The sequence below is a fragment of the Macrotis lagotis genome, chromosome X (genome assembly GCF_037893015.1).
Source record: "Macrotis lagotis isolate mMagLag1 chromosome X, bilby.v1.9.chrom.fasta, whole genome shotgun sequence".
Lineage (NCBI taxonomy): Eukaryota > Metazoa > Chordata > Mammalia > Peramelemorphia > Peramelidae > Macrotis > Macrotis lagotis.
Genome location: NC_133666.1, coordinates 140,166,576 through 140,185,623, shown reverse-complemented (window position 1 = coordinate 140,185,623; position 19,048 = coordinate 140,166,576). Strand labels below are relative to the sequence as shown.

The window sequence follows — 19,048 nt, the reverse complement described above, 5'->3', positions numbered from 1 at the left end:
AAAATAAGAATATATGTACATTATTAATGGTTGTATTCTTTTTCCTCAGAGTAGAGCAAAGAAAATTTGTGTTCCATTTCACTTGATGTTTGACCTATATCACTAAGTTTTATTCCATTTCATTTGTCAAATAGATTTGATGAATTTCTGTAACATGAAGAAGTGTCACTTGGTGACCTCTAAGCTTACTTCCAGATTTAAATCTGTATTCATTTGTTCTTCTTATTTAATATTTGTCAGACCTTGTGATGTGTGTCTCTGTGAGTACAAAGAGAGAAAAGACCTTGTCCAAACTCTTGGTCTCATAGGTGGACCAAGATATATACCCAATTATGTACTGTGAATTAATGTGCGGCATGTAGAAAGAACCCAAGAGTGAAAGAGTTATTTCCCCCTTTCAACTTCTTATTAATTCGTTTGCCTCATTCTCTAGTCAGTTTTGTCAAAATCATCTGACTGGATATTTGTCCATTATTGGAACATGGTCATTGTTTGAAAAGGCAAAGTTATGTTGATATGATATTTGTTTGCACGAAGTTCTAATTGCAATATTCTGAAAAACCAATTTGTTCTCTCTTCACAGTCATTCATACTCCTTTCTTCACATAATGTTACTTATTTCTCATCTCTTCTAATACTGGATATCTTTGAGACTTTGGGTCTCCCTTTTACTCTTCATCTCTCTCCCTTTTGCATTCATTTTTCTTATTTCTTACTTGTCCTCCCCTTCTTTACTCTTTTCTCATCTCCTCAGATGCTCATTTAATAGCTCATGACACTAATAGCAGGTTTTAGAAACTCTTCCTCATGTTAGAAGACAAAATACTTTTTTAATGGACATTGGAGTTTGTCCATACCCAGGAATGTCTATTTGATACACAAGTATCATCTGTTTCCTTTCTGGATCAAACTGAATAATAACCATTTTAGGACTTAAACAGTCATTTCCTTATGAAGTTAGGGGATAACTTTGAGGATGTGTTGAAATAGACAATTTAAATAGTGATGAGTGAAGAAGCTAGAGTGGTGGCAGTAGGAATGAAGAAGAGAATTTATAAAGTGTCTCCACAGATCTCCTTGATCACTTGGCAAAGTCATACCTGATGCTCTATAACATGTTGAAAACAACCTAGAGGATTTAAATGAATGGAGATACATTCTGTCTCATCTTTGTTTGGGACCATATCTTTTTTGTATGAAGTTTGGCAGGATATTTTGTTTCTTGGAGATAGCTAATGAATACTAAGTAGTGATTCCACCATTCTCTTTCTTAAGTTCTATAATATTCTCTAAACTATGCAGAAGTCTCAGAATTGCCCTTGTAAATTGATAAGAATATTCAAAGTCCATCTCTGATACCACTTAGTTTTATAGCTAAGATGAATCACTATTCCACTATACACAGTGGCTCTCCCATTTTCATGCTCCCTTCAAATTTATTTCTCCTTCTCTTCTTAACTGAGAACCTTCCCTCATATTTTACAGAAAAAAATGGCCACCTTTAGTAAGTCTTCCTTAACTCCTCTTTAGTGCAGACACTTTTCTCTGTTAATCATATTCTATTTATCTTGCATACTATAAATTTCTTTTCTCATTGATTTTCCCATTAGATTTTAAGCTCTTTGAGGGCAAGGATTTTGTCTTCTAGTATCTCTAGCACATAACAGAATGCCTGACACAAGGCAGGTACAAAATAGATGTTTCTTGATTGATGCTTAATTTCCAGAATGAGAATCTTTTTCAACAAGGTTTTTTCTTTCATTCACCTTATTTCTCCTGTCATTTTGAAAAACCAGGTTCAGTAACAAGGAGAATATCATTCCCTATGTAAACTTGCCCTTTGGTACTTTGGTATTGGTCCTCAAAACTTATTTGCACTTATGAGTACAAAAGTTATTTTTACTTGACTCATGCATTCAGATCTCCTACACTCAAGTGTAGTCATGCAAGACATATTTCCATATTATCCTTGTGAAAAACAATTTTTATTTCAATTCTTAGGATTGTTTTTATATCAAGGTGATTTTATTTTCAAATTAGAGAAATACTCCATTGACAAATTTAATTGATAAAATTTGCTTTTTATTATGTACCTATTTATTATTAGCATGCTTTAAGAGCCAATTCACAGGCATTAATATTGAAATATGTAGAAGGCCAAGAAATCTATAATAAAAGCATTGTTAGCTACATAATTAATTTGATTAACTCAAAAGAATAATTTTAAATTCATGGTAGCAAACAATATGGATTCTGAAAACCAAAGAATAGCATTTCTGTTAAATTCCTTTTCTTTTAAATGAGAGAAAAACATACATTGCTAAAAGTCAGGGGAGCTAATAAATCTCTTAATTTCAGCAAGTTTTTCATCAGTCCTTTATCTGAATGTAAGTCTTTTAGAATTGTCTTAAATCATAGCTGAGAAGAGCTAAGTTGATCATAGTTGATCATCACACAGTATTGCTGGTACTTTTTGCAATGTTCTCCTGCTTTTGTTCACTTCACTCAGTATTAGTTCATGGAAGTCTTTACAGGATTTTCTAATATCTGCCTGCTTATAATTCCACTATATTCATATACTACAACTTGTTCAGTCATTTCCCATTGAATTAGTATCCACTCAATTTCTAATTCTTTGCTATCACAAAAATAGCTGATAGAAACATATTTGCTCATGTAGATTATTTCCCTTTTTCTCTTTGGAATGCATGTATAATCTGGGTATTGTTGAATCAAAGGGTGTGTACAGTTGATTGACCTTTGACCATGCTCCCAAATTCATTTCCAGAATGTTTGTATTGGTTCACAATTCCACCAACAATGCATTAGTGTCTGAATTTTCCCACATTTTAACCAATATTTATCATTTTCCTTTTGGATTATATGATCTAATGAAGATTATCAGAGTTGTTTTAGCTTGCATTTATATAATCAAAAGTGATTTAAAATATCTTTGTTTTTAGGTTTTTGCAAGGCTAATGGGGTTACGTGGCTTGCCCAAGGCCACACAGCTAGGTAGTTATTAAGTGTCTGAGGCCAAATTTGAACTCAGGTACTCCTGACTCTCGGGCTGGTGCTCTATCCACTGCACCACCTAGCTGCCTCTAGAATATCTTTTTATATGACTAAAGCATTGACTTTTTTCATCTTAAAACTGCCTGTTCATATCCTTTGACCATTTATCAATTAGGGTACAACTTTTATTCCTATAAATTCAGCTTATTTCTCTATATTTTTGAGAAATGAGGCTGTTTTCAGAGATACTTGCTGTAATGATTGTTTGTTTCCTGCTTTCCTTCTCTTCTTGATTCTTTTACTTTTGTTTGTGCAAAACCTTTTCAATTTAATATAATCAAAGATATCCTATTTGCATTTCAAAATGCACTCTCTCTCTCTCTCTCTCTCTCTCTCTCTCTCTCTCTCTCTCTCTCTCTCTCTCTCTCTCCCCTTTGGTCATAAATTCTTCCAATCTCCATACATCTGAAAGGCAAGGTATTGTTCTCCTTATTTGCTCATAGTATTATCCTTTATCCTTTGTATGTAAATCAAGTACCTCTTTACTCTTATCATCAAAAATGATGTGAGATCTAATTTCTGCCATATTATTTGCCAGTTTTTCCCAAGCAGTTTTTTTTTCCAAAAAAATGACCTTTTATTCTTGATGCTAGAGTTTTCGGATTTAAACTGATTGGATTTTTAAATGAAAGAAGAAATCCAAATTAACTTTCATAAATGAAAAGGATAAGCACAACCAGAAAAAATCAAAGCACTTATTGGGAACTACTTTACCCAAGAATGTGACAATAAAACTGACAATCTAAATGAAATAGAAGAATATTTACAAAAATATAAATTAGCTAGTTATCAGAATAAGCAATAGAATGCTCAAGGAATTTATCTTAGAAAAAAGTAATTGAGCAATCCCTAAATGAACTCTCACAGGTGAAAAAATAGGACTAGATGGATTTACAAATGAATTCTACCAAACACTTTAAGAACAATTGTTTCAAGTATTACATATACTGTTTGAAAAATCGAAAAGAAGAAGTCCTGTTGAATTCAAATTATTATCTTGTTATCTTTGCTAGAGAAGGAAAACTATGGATCAATTTCCCTAATAAATATTGATGCAAAAATCTTAAAGGAAATACTAAGATGTTAGCATATCGCAACAGATAAGATTTAAATCAATAACTTAGGGCAGATGCACTATTAAGAAAACTAAAATCATAATTAAATAGTAGTTATAATAAAACAAGTCATATATATGATTATTTAAATAAATTAAGAAAGCAGTTACAAAATATAGTCATTTTCATCAAAACATTATAAATTATAGGCATAAATGAATCTCTACTTAAGATGATAAGTGCCATGCACCTACAATGAAGAGTAATCATCATCTGTTATGGGGGACAAACTAGAAACTTTTCCTATATGATGAGGAGAGAACATTGCTATCTATGCCAATAAAGCAAGAGATAGAAATGAAAGGAATAGTTATGTGGAAAGAGGAAGTAATTTATCACTTTTGCAGATGATATGATAGTTTACTTATAGAAATTTAGAACACCAACTAAAATTAATTGAAACCATTAGCAACTTAGATATTGATTAGATGCACAGGATACACAATATACAAAAGCAAATTCCCACAATAACCTTGTGGGCTATAAACTCAATCCTGTGCCAATGTCTCCAATGGTGAACAATCAATTCTAAAATTCTTAACAGAGACCTTCAGGGTGTCCCAATGTCACCTTTCCTGATCCCCTTGGAATGTCTGCCATGTGAGTTCTCCATAAAATAGTCTTTTTGGCAAGTGTGCTTCTGGCATTCTGATAATGTACCCAGCTCATCATGGTTGTACTCTGTGTAGTAATGTTGGAATGCTTAGTATCTTAGCTCAAGAAAAGATTTCAGTGTCTGGTATCTTCCCCTGTCAGATGATCTTCAGAATCTTCACAAGGCAATTTAATTGGAAGCAATTCAGGTTGCTGACATGGCACTGGTAGGTTGCAAACAGCAATGAGGTCAGCACAATGACTCTTAAGACCTTCAGTTTGTATTTGGTCTAATACTTCTTCCCTGCTACACTTTCTTTTGGAGCCTCCCAAATACTGAGCTAGCCCTGGCAATGGGAGGGTCAACCTCATTGTCAAAGTGTTCCTCTTTGGAAAGGACATCACCAAGGTAAGTGAACTTGTCCACTCAAAACTTCATTTGTGGTTCCACATATAGATAGTATAGTGCTAGCTGACGGAGCACCTGTGTTTTCTTGGTATTTTTGTTAGGCCAAAACTAGCACAAGCAGCAGAAAATCAATTCATACTTTGTTGCATATCAGTTTCAGAGACTGCACTGTGTGTATAATCATCTGCAAAAAGAAGATCATGTACCAACAATCACTCCACTTTGGCCTTGGTTTGTAGCTTTTCAAGTTGAGTAATTTACTATCATGCAGTAGCTTACTTCAGTGAAGAATTTTGATAACATAGTTGAAAACATTATTCTAAAATGCATAGGAGCAAGGACACATTCTTGCTTCTGTCTATTGCTCACTGGGAAATTGCAAAAGCATTATCCACTACCCATATTAGGCAAGCATGCCATTATAAAATTGATGTACAATACTGACGAACTTCAGGTGTCCTAATGTCATTTCTTCTCACCCCCTTGTAGTGTTTTCTATGTGTGAGTTTTCCATAAAATAGTCTTTTTGGTAACTGTACTTCTGTCATTCTAATAATTTTCCCAGTTTATCATACTTACACTCTGTATTGTAATGTTGAAATGCTTAGCAAGAAGTTTTTGTCAAAATTTTCAATAAACTCTTATGACTGATAGTATCAAATTCCTTGTTCAGATCTAGAAACATTATATACAGCCTCTCTTCTGCTCCTGGTATTTTTCCTAGAGTTGTCGGGCAGCAGATATCACACTGACAAGTCCTCTAGTGAGAGTCACACTGGCTGTCAGGATGGTGACCATCTTCCAAGGAAAAGATCAATCTATTGAGAAAGATTGTGGCAAGAATCTTAGCAACAATGATTAAAAGAGAAATACCTCTGTGATTGTCACAGTACAATCTATTCCCTTTAACTTTATAGAGATGGATAATGGAGGGATCCTTGAATTTTTGGGGAAATAACCTCTTCATGACATATAATCTGAAAATTTCTGTCAACTTTTGGATGAGCAATGGACCCTCCACCTTGTAGATCTTAGAATAAAATCAGCACCAGGTGCTTTGCCACTTGAAAGGAGTCTAAGGGCATTCAAAACCACTTCTGCAGTTGGAATTTCAGCTAAGGACAAATTGATTTTAACTTGAAGTAAACAGTCAATGGCTTCTGCATTGCTTGATGATGATCTGTTAAGATCACTATGGAAATGTTCAATCTGTCTCTCTAGGATCATGTCTCTGTTGTCAATCAATGTGGCTCCATAAGCACTGAGTAGTTGATATGCCCCATAAAAGCACTTTGGATTGATTTTGCATTTCATCTGTCTTCTTACTGAGCCAAGGGTCCTGCATCTCTCTAAGCTTTATTTGTACTTTACTTTTGATGAATTAAATGCTGTCTTCTTAGAAGTGGATGAACTATCCTTCTGGGAAATCCTGTGGAGTTCTTTTTTTTTCATTTAGCAGCTTCTGTATTTCCTTGTCATTTTCATTAAATCAGTCTTGATGTTTGTAAGTGTTCTGACCAAGATGAATAAATGCAGTGATGTACAACAAATATCTGAACGTTTTTCCATTCTTTTACTTCTCCACTGGTGCCAACTCAGTTTCACCTCTAAGTTAGCAACAAACTCTTTCTGCTCAGAGAGACACTCTAATCTCTTGATATTAATTATTCTAGTAAACATTTTGCTTTAGGGCTGCCACTTTGATTGAATGTGAATATTTAACTTGTAGATGATGGATCTGTGATCACACCAGCATGCTGCACCGCATTGCCTTTCCCATTCTCACATCCTATCTATCTCTTCTTACAATCACATAGGTCTATTAGATGTCAATGTTTGCTGCAAGGGTGCATCTAGGAAGTTTTATTGCGTTCAAATAAATGAAAGACAGTATTTATGATGAGAACGTCATGAGATGCACAAATTTTCTGTAGTAGATGGCCATTTCTGTTGCTGTTTTTAACTCTATTCCTCTCAAGGACTCCCTGCCATGACTGGTAGTCAGAGCCTACTCTAGCATTAAAGTCACCCAAAATTACAAGCTTTTTATCAATTTTTTCATAATTTTTTCTTTGACTTTGGTGGGGGTTTGTCATGGTGGAAGCATAGGCACCGATGATAGTGATATGGCATTGTCTTGCAAGTGGCAATCTCATAGTCATGAGCCTGCCATTCACTCCTTTTGTTAGACATTCAAGCTTGTTGACTAGATTAATTTTGATTGCATGATGAATCCCTTCACTGCAGCCACTCCAAAAAAAAAAAGGATATCCAGCTCCAACATCAGGAAGTTGACTTTCATTTGCCAGCCTTGTTTCACTCAGGGCTGCTGTTTGGATATGATACCTGCTGAGTTCTCTTACAACAAGAGCTGTTTATCTTTCAGGCTTATTGGATCTTGTGTTATCTATGAGTGAGTTATTACATCCTCCAATGGATGAAAGGAATCTTTTTTTAATATTAAATAAAAAGTTTTATTTATTATTTTTTGATCACTTTTTTAATTAAAGATTTGATTTGTTTTACAATTTTTTCCCCCAATCTTACTTCCCTCCCCCCACTCCCCCACAGAAAGCAATCTGTCAGTCTTTAATCTGTTTCCATGTTGTACATTGATCCAAATTGAATGTGATGAGAGAGAAATCATATCCTTAAGGAAAAACAAAAAGTATAAGAGATAACAAGATCAGACAATAAGATATTTGTTTTTTTCTAAATTAAAGGGAATAGTCCTTGAACTTTGTTCAAACTCCATGGCTCTTTATCTGGATACAGACTATATTCTTCATTGTAGATAGCCCAAAATTGTCCCTGGTTGTTGCGCTGATGGAATGAGCAAGTCCATCAAGGTTGATCATCCCCCCCATGTTGCTGTTAGGGTATATGTTGTTTTTCTGGTTCTGCTCATCTCACTCAGCATCAGTTCATGCAAGTCTCTCCAGGCTTCCCTGAATTCCCATCTCTCCTGGTTTCTAATAGAACAATAGTGTTCCATGACATACATATACCACAGTTTGCTAAGCCATTCCGCAATTGAAGGACATTTACTTGATATCCAATTTTTTGCCACCACAAACAGGGCTGCTATGAATATTTTTGTATAAGTGATGTTTTTAACCTTTTTCATAATCATCTCTTCAGTGTATAGACCCAGTTGTGGTATTGCTGGATCAAAGGGTATCCTCATTTTTGTTGCCCTTTGGGCATAGTTCCAAATTTCTCTCCAGAAAGGTTGGATAAGTTCACAGCTCCACCAACAGTGTAATAGTGTCCCAGATTTTCCACAACCTTTCCAACATTGATCATTATCCTTCTGGTCATATTATCCAGTCTTAGAGGTGTGAGGTGGTACCTCAGAGAAGCCTTAATTTGCATTTCTCTAATACTTAATGATTTAGAGCAATTTTTCATGTGGCTATGGATTGCTTTGATCTCATCTGCAAATTGCCTTTGCATATCCTTTGATCATTTGTCAATTGGGGAATGACATTTTTAAAAAGAAATATGACTCAATTTTCTGTATATTTTAGAAACGAGTCCTTTGTCAGAATCATTAGTTGTAAAGAGTGTTTCCCAATTTACTACATTTCTTTTGATCTTGATTACATTGGTTTTATCTGTGCAAAAGCTTTTTAATTTAATGTAATCAGAATCATCTAGTTTGTTTTTGGTGATGTTCTCCAACTCTTTCTTAGTCATAAACTGCTCCCCTTTCCATAGATCTGATAGGTAAACTAGTCCTTGATCTTCTAATTTGCTTATAGTATTGTTTTTTATGTCTAAATTCTGTAACCATTTGGATCTTATCTTGGTAAAGGGCATGAGATGTTGGTCTAATCCAAGTTTCTTCCATACTAACTTCCAATTTTCCCAGCAGTTTTTATCAAAGAGAGAGTTTTTATCCCAATAGCTGGACTCTTTGGGTTTATCAAACAGCACATTACTATAATCGTTTCCTGCTATTGAACCTAGTCTATTCCACTGGTCCACCATTCTATTTCTTAGCCAATACCAATCAGTTTTGATGACTGATGCTTTATAATATAATTTTTATCAGGTAGGGCTAGTACCCCTTTTTTGCACTTGTTTTCATTAAATTCCTGGAAATTCTTGACTTTTTATTTCTCCATATTAATTTACTTACAACTTTTTCTAACTCATTAAAGTAATTTTTTGGAATTTTGATTGGTAGGGCACTAAACAGGTAGTTTAGTTTTGGTAGATGAATCTTTTTGGAAGAGATTTTGATAGTTTTTTTTGTGACTCAACCACAGGGTGGGATTCCCATCTGCCAGTTATCAGGACAGAGTTGGATAAGCAGGCAATTTTTAGGCCACCTTTTGTAGTCCTTTCCTCACACCAGGATACGAATGCTGTGATCCTAGGGCTTCTCAGTCACCTAGGTGCTGCTTAATCCTGCTCCTGATTTCATTGGAGAAACAACCCTATGGCAGAGACTGCCATGTACAGCAGGTTGTACCTGCTGTTTCATCATTTGTCTGTTGCCAAAGGACATTGAGATAGGAATGGTAAAGTGATATGGGTGATGTCTTTTGGATTTATGTATACATTGGATTTAAATGAGGCAGAGTTGAATGAAGTTGTCAGCCTCCTTCTCTCTTCCAAATTCATCATGATCCAGTAGCAAGAATTGTTCTAAATTCAGTAGATGACCTTGGAATCTTTGATGTCTAACCAAGCTTTAGGCTCACCACAGCATCTGCTTTCATGGCTTTGAAGTGTTCTCATCCACCAATTCCACCAGTGGAAGACTTTATATGTCTGGGGTAGATACTCCTGTCAACTCATCAATGAGTTTGAGACTCTCTTAGTTACTCTCAATATACCATCTGCCAAAATGCTTTACTTGGGTGTGGTCACTGTGCATGCTACAGTTTCTTGAAGTCACAGGTGAAAATTAGTTGACTTAAGTGGACATCAAAGGTGGAAAAGAAGCTCTGAAAAGGGCTCTGCAGCTCTTATACCAGAGGTGCTAGTCTTCCTTGACCATTCTCTAAACAAATAAAAAAAAGATATAAATAGTTGAAATAGTGAATTATTCATGGGTAGAGCAAGACAATATAATAAAAATGACAAATAAATTGACAAAATGACATTAATTATTTTATTTAATTAATACTACACCAATTAAAGTATCAAAGAATTATTTTATGGAGCTAGAACAATAATAGCAAAACTCATTTAAAGTTTTTAATTCAATTTAATTTCAAAAGCATTCGTTATATATTCATTATGTGTCAAGAATTAAGTTATTTGCTGTAGATATACATAAAAGTCTCATCTCTCCTTAAACTTGCAATCTTATTGGGGAAGACAATACAAGAAAGATAGAAATTATGATGGTTGAAGTAGGAGATAAGTTACTCAGAATAGAATGAGAATGGTAGAGTCGAATAGAAGGAGTATAACTGGTGGGAGAAGGAAAAAAAGAGATCAAGAAAATCCAGGGAATCAAGGGAAAAAAAATGAAAAGGAAGGGTGTTTAGTAGTGCCTGATTCCAAACTATGCAAACTATACAAAGTCATATTTGTAAAAATAAATTGCTTTTGAGAAAAAAATAGAGAGTTTAATCAGTGGAAAAAATAAGGAACACAATACACAGCAATAAATGAGCAGAATAAACAATTTTTGATAAAAGTGAGTATTTCAGATTTGGGCACAAGAACTCAGTCTTTAACAAGAACTATTGAAAAATAGCCAAAGTCAAACATATGCTAATACCTCTTATAATATACCAGACTAAACTCAAAATAAATATATGATTAAGATAGAGGTTAAAATCACAATCAAATTAGAGGAGTGTGAACAAATTACTTGCCAAGTCTATAGAGAGAAGAGTTTTTGACAAAATAAGAGATAAAAAAGATACATAGAAGGTAAAATGAACAATTTTGGTTCTATAAACTACACAATTTTGCATTAATAAAACTGATGCAGCTAAAATTTATAGAGAGAACCTGGGAAAAACATATTTGCAACAAATTTATCTGACAAGGTCTCAATTATAAGCCAAGTAGGACACACTTAAAATCAAAAGAACAGAGCCATTTGTCAATTGATACTTGGCCCTAGGATGTGAATAAGCAGTTTTCAGAGAAATCAATCCATACTCTTACAAGTATATGAAAATTGCTCTATCACTAATTTTTAGAAAAAGCAAAATTAAAACAACTCTGAAATACAATCTTACATCCATAGATAGACTACATTGACAAAAGGTGGAATGAAATATCCTGGAGTGGTTGTGGGAAAATAGGAACTATAATGCATTATTAGAAGAGCACTGAACTGGTCTAATCATTGTATTAAGTAAGTTATTTGGAAGTATGAACAAAAAGATATTAATCTCAATTTAAACATTCATCAATACTGGTTTTCTTTAGGTTTTTGCAAGGCAAATGGGGTTAAATGGCTTGCCCAGGGCCCCACAGCTAGGTAATTATTAAATGTCTGAGGCTGGATTTGAACTCAGGTACTCCTGACTCCAGGGCTGGTGCTCTATTCACTGTGCCACCTAGTTTCCCCCAATACTGGTTTTAAGACTAAAATCCAAAGATGTAATAAATGACAAAATGAAGAAATGAGGAAATATGGAATGATAGCTCATATTTGCAGAAATATTTTCAACAATTCTATTTGTTTTGGTGAGGGGATATACAGTTGGGGAATGGCTAAACAAGTTCTGGTATATCAGTATGGTAAAACAAATACTATGCAGTTATAAAAGAAAGACAATGTATTCAGAAAATCTGGAAACCCTTGTTTGGACTGATTCAGAGTGAAGTGAGCAGAATCAGCAGAACAATTTATATAATTGTAATAGTATAGAAATAGTCAACTTGAAAGTATATAGAACTCTGATAAGTACTCATGAGGAACCATGCAGAGAAGTAATGGTCAGATTGGAATAAACTTTCCCACTTTTTTATTTTTGGAGGATATAACTAACGTAGATATTGGTTTGCATTAGCATATATATATATATATGTATATATATATATATATATACATATATATATATGTATGTATTTTTAATTGATTTTTTCCCCTTGCTTTCTCAAAGGGTAGGGGATGGGGGAGAGGATAGAGAAAGAGAATATGGAACTGAAAATAAAATAAAAACTGAATTGAAAAAGAAAACGGGTATAATGCCTTACCTGAGGAAGATGTTAATTACAATGTCTTTTGCCAAGCATATATACAATATGAAGCACTGCTTTAGTAATGGCAGTCATATTTGAGAAATGACACTAAGAAATAAGAAAATTTTTTATTAAATATTTTATTTATTTTGAGTTTTACAATTTTCCCTCTAATCTTACTTCCCTCCCCCACCTCCAGAGAAAGCAATTTGTCAGTCTTTATATTGTTTCCATGTTGTATATTGATCCAAATTGAGTGTGATGAGAGAGAAATCATATCCTTAAGGAAGAAACATAAAGTATAAGAGATAACAAGATCAGACAATAAGATATCAGTTTTTTCTAAATTAAAGGGAATAGTCCTTGGTCTTTGTTCAAACTCCATGGTTCTTTATCTGGATACAGATGGTATTCTCCATTGCAAAGAGCCCAAAAGTGTCCTTGATTGTTGCACTGATGGAATGAGCAAGTCCATCAAGGTTGATCATCATCCCCATGTTGCTGTTAGGGTGCACAGTGTTTTTCTGGTTCTGCTTATCTCACTCAACAACAGTTCATGCATAGTGTTCCATGACATATATATTCCACAGTTTGCTAAGCCATTCCCCAATTGAAGGACATTTACTTGATTTCCAATTCTTTGCCACCACAAATAGGGCTACTATGAATGTTTTTGTACAAGTGATATTTTTACCTTTTTCATCATCTCTTCAGGGTATAGACCCAGTAGTGGGATCAAAGAGTATGCACATTTTTGTTGCCCTTTGGGAATAGTTCCAAAGAAATAAGAAATTATTTAAAGAATAAATCAAGATTTATAGGGAACTTTATTCTATACCATCTAAACATCAGCTGAAAGAAATGAGGATGCCTGGTTTGGGACAGAGACATTTTAGGAAGGTGTGCTAGCTGTCTTCAAATGTTTGAAGTATTGTTATGTTGAAGAACAGTAGAAACAGTAGAAAATAGAACTAGAACCAACCTTGGAAATTAATGGGAGAGAGATGTTAGCTTGATGGAATTGAAAGTTCCCTAGGATTAGAACAACCTAGAATTAGAATTGAGTTGTCTCAGGAAATAGAAGGTTGGCCTTTTTTTTGAGGTCTTCAAAGAAGGGTTGGGTGGTACAGCAGAATTCCAGATCTTGATTAAGTTCAAATCCAGCCTTAGATGCTTGTTGGGTAACCCTGGGAAATTCATTTATATTTTCTTTAGTTAACTTTTATATTTCTTTTTCTAGTTGAATAATTTTACTTTAAAATGAGTTGTCTTCCTTTTTTCCAGTTGATCAATTTTACTTTTTGATAAGTTTATTTCTTTTCTCATTTAACCAATTTTATTTTTTAAAGATATTGTTTTCTTCAGTCAATTTTTCATAATTCTCCTGCATGACTCTAATTTTTTTCCTCCATTTTCCTTCTTTGGTTGTTAAAATATCTTTTGAGTTCTTCCAAGAGATCTTTTTGAATTTAAGACTAATTCATAAACATCTTTGGGTTTTCACATTTTGACACTGCTTTCCTCTTCTGAGATGGTGTTTTTATTGTCCCTATCAGAATAATAGCTATCTATGGTTAACACTCTCTTTTTTGCTCATTTTGATAGTTGAGCTCTGCTCCTGGCGCAAGGGGGTGGTTCCAACCTTTTTCTGTTTTTCTCTGGCATCTCACATGCTTGTGGTTTCTTCCCTGTCTAAGGCCTAGTCCTGACCTAGTCCTACCTGTTTCACTAGCATTCATGGTCTTGAACTTTGCCTTCTGAGCTGAGGTTTGGATCTTCACTATTGTCCTGTGGTACTGCTGGCCTGCTGAGCTGGGACCTGAGCTATGTCATGACTAAGAGTCTCTCACTGTCTTCCCTATCCTGCTGCCTATATGCGCTATACTCCCTTTTTACCTATGTGTAATTGATCTCATCTGAAGTTTTGAGTTGAGAACTTGTTTTACTCTGTTTTTTATAGTTTCTGTCACTTTAGGGTCTGTTTAGAGGCTTCATTTAGAGTTCTGGGAGCTTTCTAGCTTCATGCCACCATCTTGGCTTTGCCCAGGAAATTCTCAGTTCCTCATCTCTAAAATGAACTCGAAAAGAATACCACAATAGGGTCTTTGCCCCCCCAAACTGCAAATAATGTCACAGTGAATTGAGCAGAATAAAACAAGTCAACAACCACTAAGAGAAAGGATGAATGAGCACTTGCTTGAACTGCAGGCAAGATTTCTTTTTGCACTTGATGTAAGATCCTGTAAGATCCTTTTTGGCACTAAAATTATATGATTACATGATTTAGCAGAGAAAAAAAGAATTATTTCCCCCTAATCTGTTGGCAGAAACAAATAATCAATTGCTACTCAAGGCTTCTTATTTACCTTGGGATAATGTCTATAATCCTGGTTAGAATCTTGGATTTGGTCACAACATGAAGCTACCATAGAGAATTCCTCCCCAGGTATGTTTCTCTCCCAACACATTGGGGTTTTGAATTCCATAGCTATGAATGATATTATCTCATTAGCAGAGGGCAGTTTTAGTAATAACTAACATTTCTATGGCATTTAAAGTTTGCCAAATATTTTGTAGTATTTAATTCTTTCAAATACCACAAAAAATCAATTAGAAGTTTACTAAAAGTTTGCTACTCTTTTCTCAGATATTGCAATTATGGTTCAAAAATAATAGATCTAGAGCATGAAGAGACCTTTGAGCTCTCAGAGTTAGCATAATTGACGAGAAATGTTAGGTGCTGTGAAGCAAATTTTCCATGATCATAGAGGCCATAGCTGATAGATGCTACATTCAAACTTTTCTAACCAGTAAGTTCATCTCCCTCCCCCCACCCATGCTTCTATGTTGCATGACTTTCCTGTAGTCGTACAGCTATTGTCACAGGTAGAATTTTCATCTTTGTATCCCAAGGAGTACCTGTAGCAACTGACACATTTAACTTGTTGACTGTTTTCTTTGTACTTTAGACCTCCATAAAACTTTAACTTCACTCTTATTGCTGATAAGGATTAAAGATATATTTTTTAATTTTTATCATTAAATATTTGAAATGACTCAGTTTAATTATTATTTTTTGAACCTAATTGAACCATCAAAGGATTCCAGAATAGGTCAATAAAGGTAAACTCTAGGACTTCAGAGATGAATATTTGCATAGAATCCACAAAACTTTCCAACTGTATCACAGTTTAATTGGTTGTCCCTTTAACTCCACCTCTTGTTTTACAGTCTATATATTGTTTTCAAATTTTTTCAGTGAACTATAAAAGCACTTGAAATTTGGGTATTAAGAACTAAGGGGCAAACACAGAAAAGGGAAAGTGAAAGAATTAAAAAAGCTGCCTGGAGAGCATGACAATGAACATCATCTCAGGTTTAAGTGTTGGAACCTGGACACTGCTTGTTCTCTTTCTGACTCTTCTGTATCTGTGAGTGAAAATTTGTGTTTTTCTCTTGTTCTAGTTGCTCCAATTCTTTGCATAAAATCTGTAAGGATATACTTGTAATTTACTGTACAATATTTACTTTAACTGAAAATGCTGACATCTCTTTGTTCATGTAAATGAATTGACATAGTTTGGAAGATAATGTACCAAGGAAAAACCATAAATTTCTTGATCAAAAGCTCTATTATATTTTCAAAAAAAGGAGTGATTTTTGAGGATATCCTTTCAGCATTGGTCTAGTGACTTAAAAAGAAAGAACACTCTTTAAAGAAACCCAAGTCCATATCAATTGTATTTTTCTTATCATTTTTCCAATTGTGTTTCCTATAATTTTCTTTTTTAAAATTTAAGATATTTCCTTATGTTCAAATAAATTACAGTTTATTTGCTAATTCTCATCTTGACCAAAAGCACTGAAGATGTATCTACCAGTCCGTTTTTAAGAATTCTGTATGACATATTTTGGTAATCTCCTTTTCACAGTATTTTGGGAAATTTGAGACTTCCTGTCCTGCTTCATCTTTTAACTAGTCTGTCTTGGAAATACAGGGAACTAGAAAACTGTTACGGATACATGTTATAGATGGAGGCTTTTTTTGTGGTAATTCTTTTTTTTCCCTTAGTTTTTTCCCCCCAGGCAAATGGGATTAAGTGACTTGCCCAAGACCACACAGCTAGGTAATCATTAAATGTCTGATGTCAAATTTGAACTCAGGTACTCCTGACTCCAGGGCTGGTTCTCTATCCACTGCACCACCTAGCCGCCCAATGGGGCTTTTTTGTACAAAAATATAAGTTGATCAACTATGTTTAATTTTTAAATTCCACAAGTCGATGTGATCCAAGATTCTCTACTGGCAGTAGATCCAGTAGAGCCCCAATTGCAGATATTTCCACCCTCTAAATTTCACAATTTGTTGTGAAATTATATTTAAATGCTTCTGATGGCTCCAAGATTTATTTGTTAATTATGCTCTATAGGATATAAACATTGCATGCCTTGGTCTTTATTTATTCCATGGCATGTTGATTAGTTTAACCACAAAATGAGGAACTGCAGAATGGTAGAGGAAAATTCACCAAAGTACTTCATCAATCTTCCTTTTTATTTTTTCCTGTAGGCTCTAAATCATAATAATTTAGCCAGGTTGTAGAAATTGATATTCACATATACCTTGTATACTAGAATTTTCAAAATCCCCTGAAAGTGAATGGAATGAACTTGATTGATGGAATGAACCTGGGAAGCTGTTATAAAACAGGGATATAGTTTAATATAGTCTCAATATCCATGTTCTTTCTTAGGGATATCAAGAAACACTAGAAGGTCACAGAACTGGAGAAATATGAACATTAGATGCCTTGGGATCTTTCTCCATTCATGCCAAAAATCACAGCAACACTAGTGGCTTAGTAGGTACCTAGTAAACCAGATTGAAGTCCTGGAGTGAAAGGACTAAATTCAGATTCCTCTCTTGATGCTTTCAAAGTTATGTGACCTTAACCAAGGTTGTTAAATTGGTAAGCCTCAGTTTCTCATTCATATCATGAGGGAACTCTGAAACCTCCTAAAGCACTAGATTTATGATCCTATCATTCTAAGTCCCGTACTGGAAGTCAACATTGCTGTGTGCTGCTTTGAGCTATTGCTGACTGAGTATAATGATGCACTACAGTGTATATAGGACACGGAATATGAGACCTAGGAAGGATTGTGAGGATTGTATACTACAGTTCCCTCATTTTCTTCCTCATTTGATAGATAAAAAACTTAAAGCTAAGACAAGAGAAATATATTTTTGAATATACTACTTTGAGGTTTTAATCAGCAAGGAGTCATGCTAAATAAAAGAGAAACAATACCTTAGCAGAATAAATAATATCAAAATTAATTATACAGATGAGTGTCATATACCCAGTACTTTGAAAAATTATTAGAAACTTTATTGTGAAGTCAATGCTTAAAGAATTGAGCCTTTGAAATAAGTCGATCTTTCACTACTCTCCAATCTATATTGAAGTAGAATCAGGTGAAATAACATATAAATAACAAGGAAAGTAAATAATATAGTTCCCAGCCAGGTTTGCTAGAAATTTTTACCATGCTTGACTCCATATTCTTTTCTTTGTTTTTTTTTGTTTTCTCTTTTATATAGGTGTGAGGGTGTAATTATTCTAACTTTATTGATTTTGCTGTACCTCATCTCATAAAGGTTCTTCCTTATTTCCTTATGTACATTAACATATGAGAGTTCTATTATGTTTGCTTATGATAATGTCCATAATTAGTTTAACCAAATTTGAAAAAGATATTTGCGTCCAATTTTTAAAAAATAATGAACTAATGAATATTATCTTATGTTCATAAGTAATTAAAAATTTTATGTTCATTACTGTGACACTGTTTTGGTAGAAAAATTCCTTGATTAAAAGTTATATTCAATGTTATGACTCTTATAATACATTGAGACACTGTTTTCCTAAAAATCTTATTGATTCTGAAGTTCTATCAACAATGAATTAGGGTACCTGATTCCTCCTCCCCTCCAAAAGTGGACATGACCATTATGGATCTAATTACAACGTTCTGAAATGTATTCTGATTTAGGATAATGAATTCAAAGGCACCTGAAAATGGAAACATAAGTAGCACCTCACTATTTACCATCTTTATTTTGACTTTTACTGAACATCCTGTTTATTAATGTCAAACACCTTTAGCAAGACTGTTTCCTTACTTCTTTACTTAATGCAAAAGTCTTTGAGGAATTAAAGCTGAGGGCCCCCTAAAGCATATTGGATAGGTACAGGATGAGCTTGACTTAACTTCAGCATATAATGAAAGAACAAAAGAAAGTTAGAAAGGAAGGAAATTTGTAAGGAAAGTAAAAAGAAAATAGAAGTAAGATGACAAGAATGTGTCAAGTATGTACTATATTCTAGGTACTGTGGTACCTACTATGACAACACACTTTTTTGATCCCCACAATAATCCTGAAAGGTAGGTACCATTATCTTCCTTGTTTCACAACTGAGAAAACTGTGGCAAGTAAAGGTTTAAGTAACTTGCACAGGGTCACACATCTACTTAGTGTTGAAAATTGCATTTGAACTAAAAGGTTTCCTCATTCTAGGCCCAGTGATCCATCCAGTGGACCACCTACCTTTGAAGAAGTAAGGATATCATGAAAGAGGTCTCACATCTTTTTCCACCCTACCACAATTACTGATTTTTTTAAGGG

The 19,048-nt window shown here is 34.2% G+C and overlaps 1 protein-coding gene across 1 annotated transcript in view; it reads left to right on the top strand.

The window, feature by feature from the left end:
- Positions 1-15,711: 15,711 nt before the first annotated feature.
- Positions 15,712-19,048, top strand: part of LOC141497278 (cytochrome P450 3A24-like) — a 44,823-nt gene continuing 41,486 nt past the window's right edge. The window contains exon 1 of the mRNA XM_074199917.1: positions 15,712-15,788. Within this exon, the coding sequence (XP_074056018.1) occupies positions 15,712-15,788 (77 nt within the window). The remainder of the gene's footprint in view (positions 15,789-19,048) is intronic.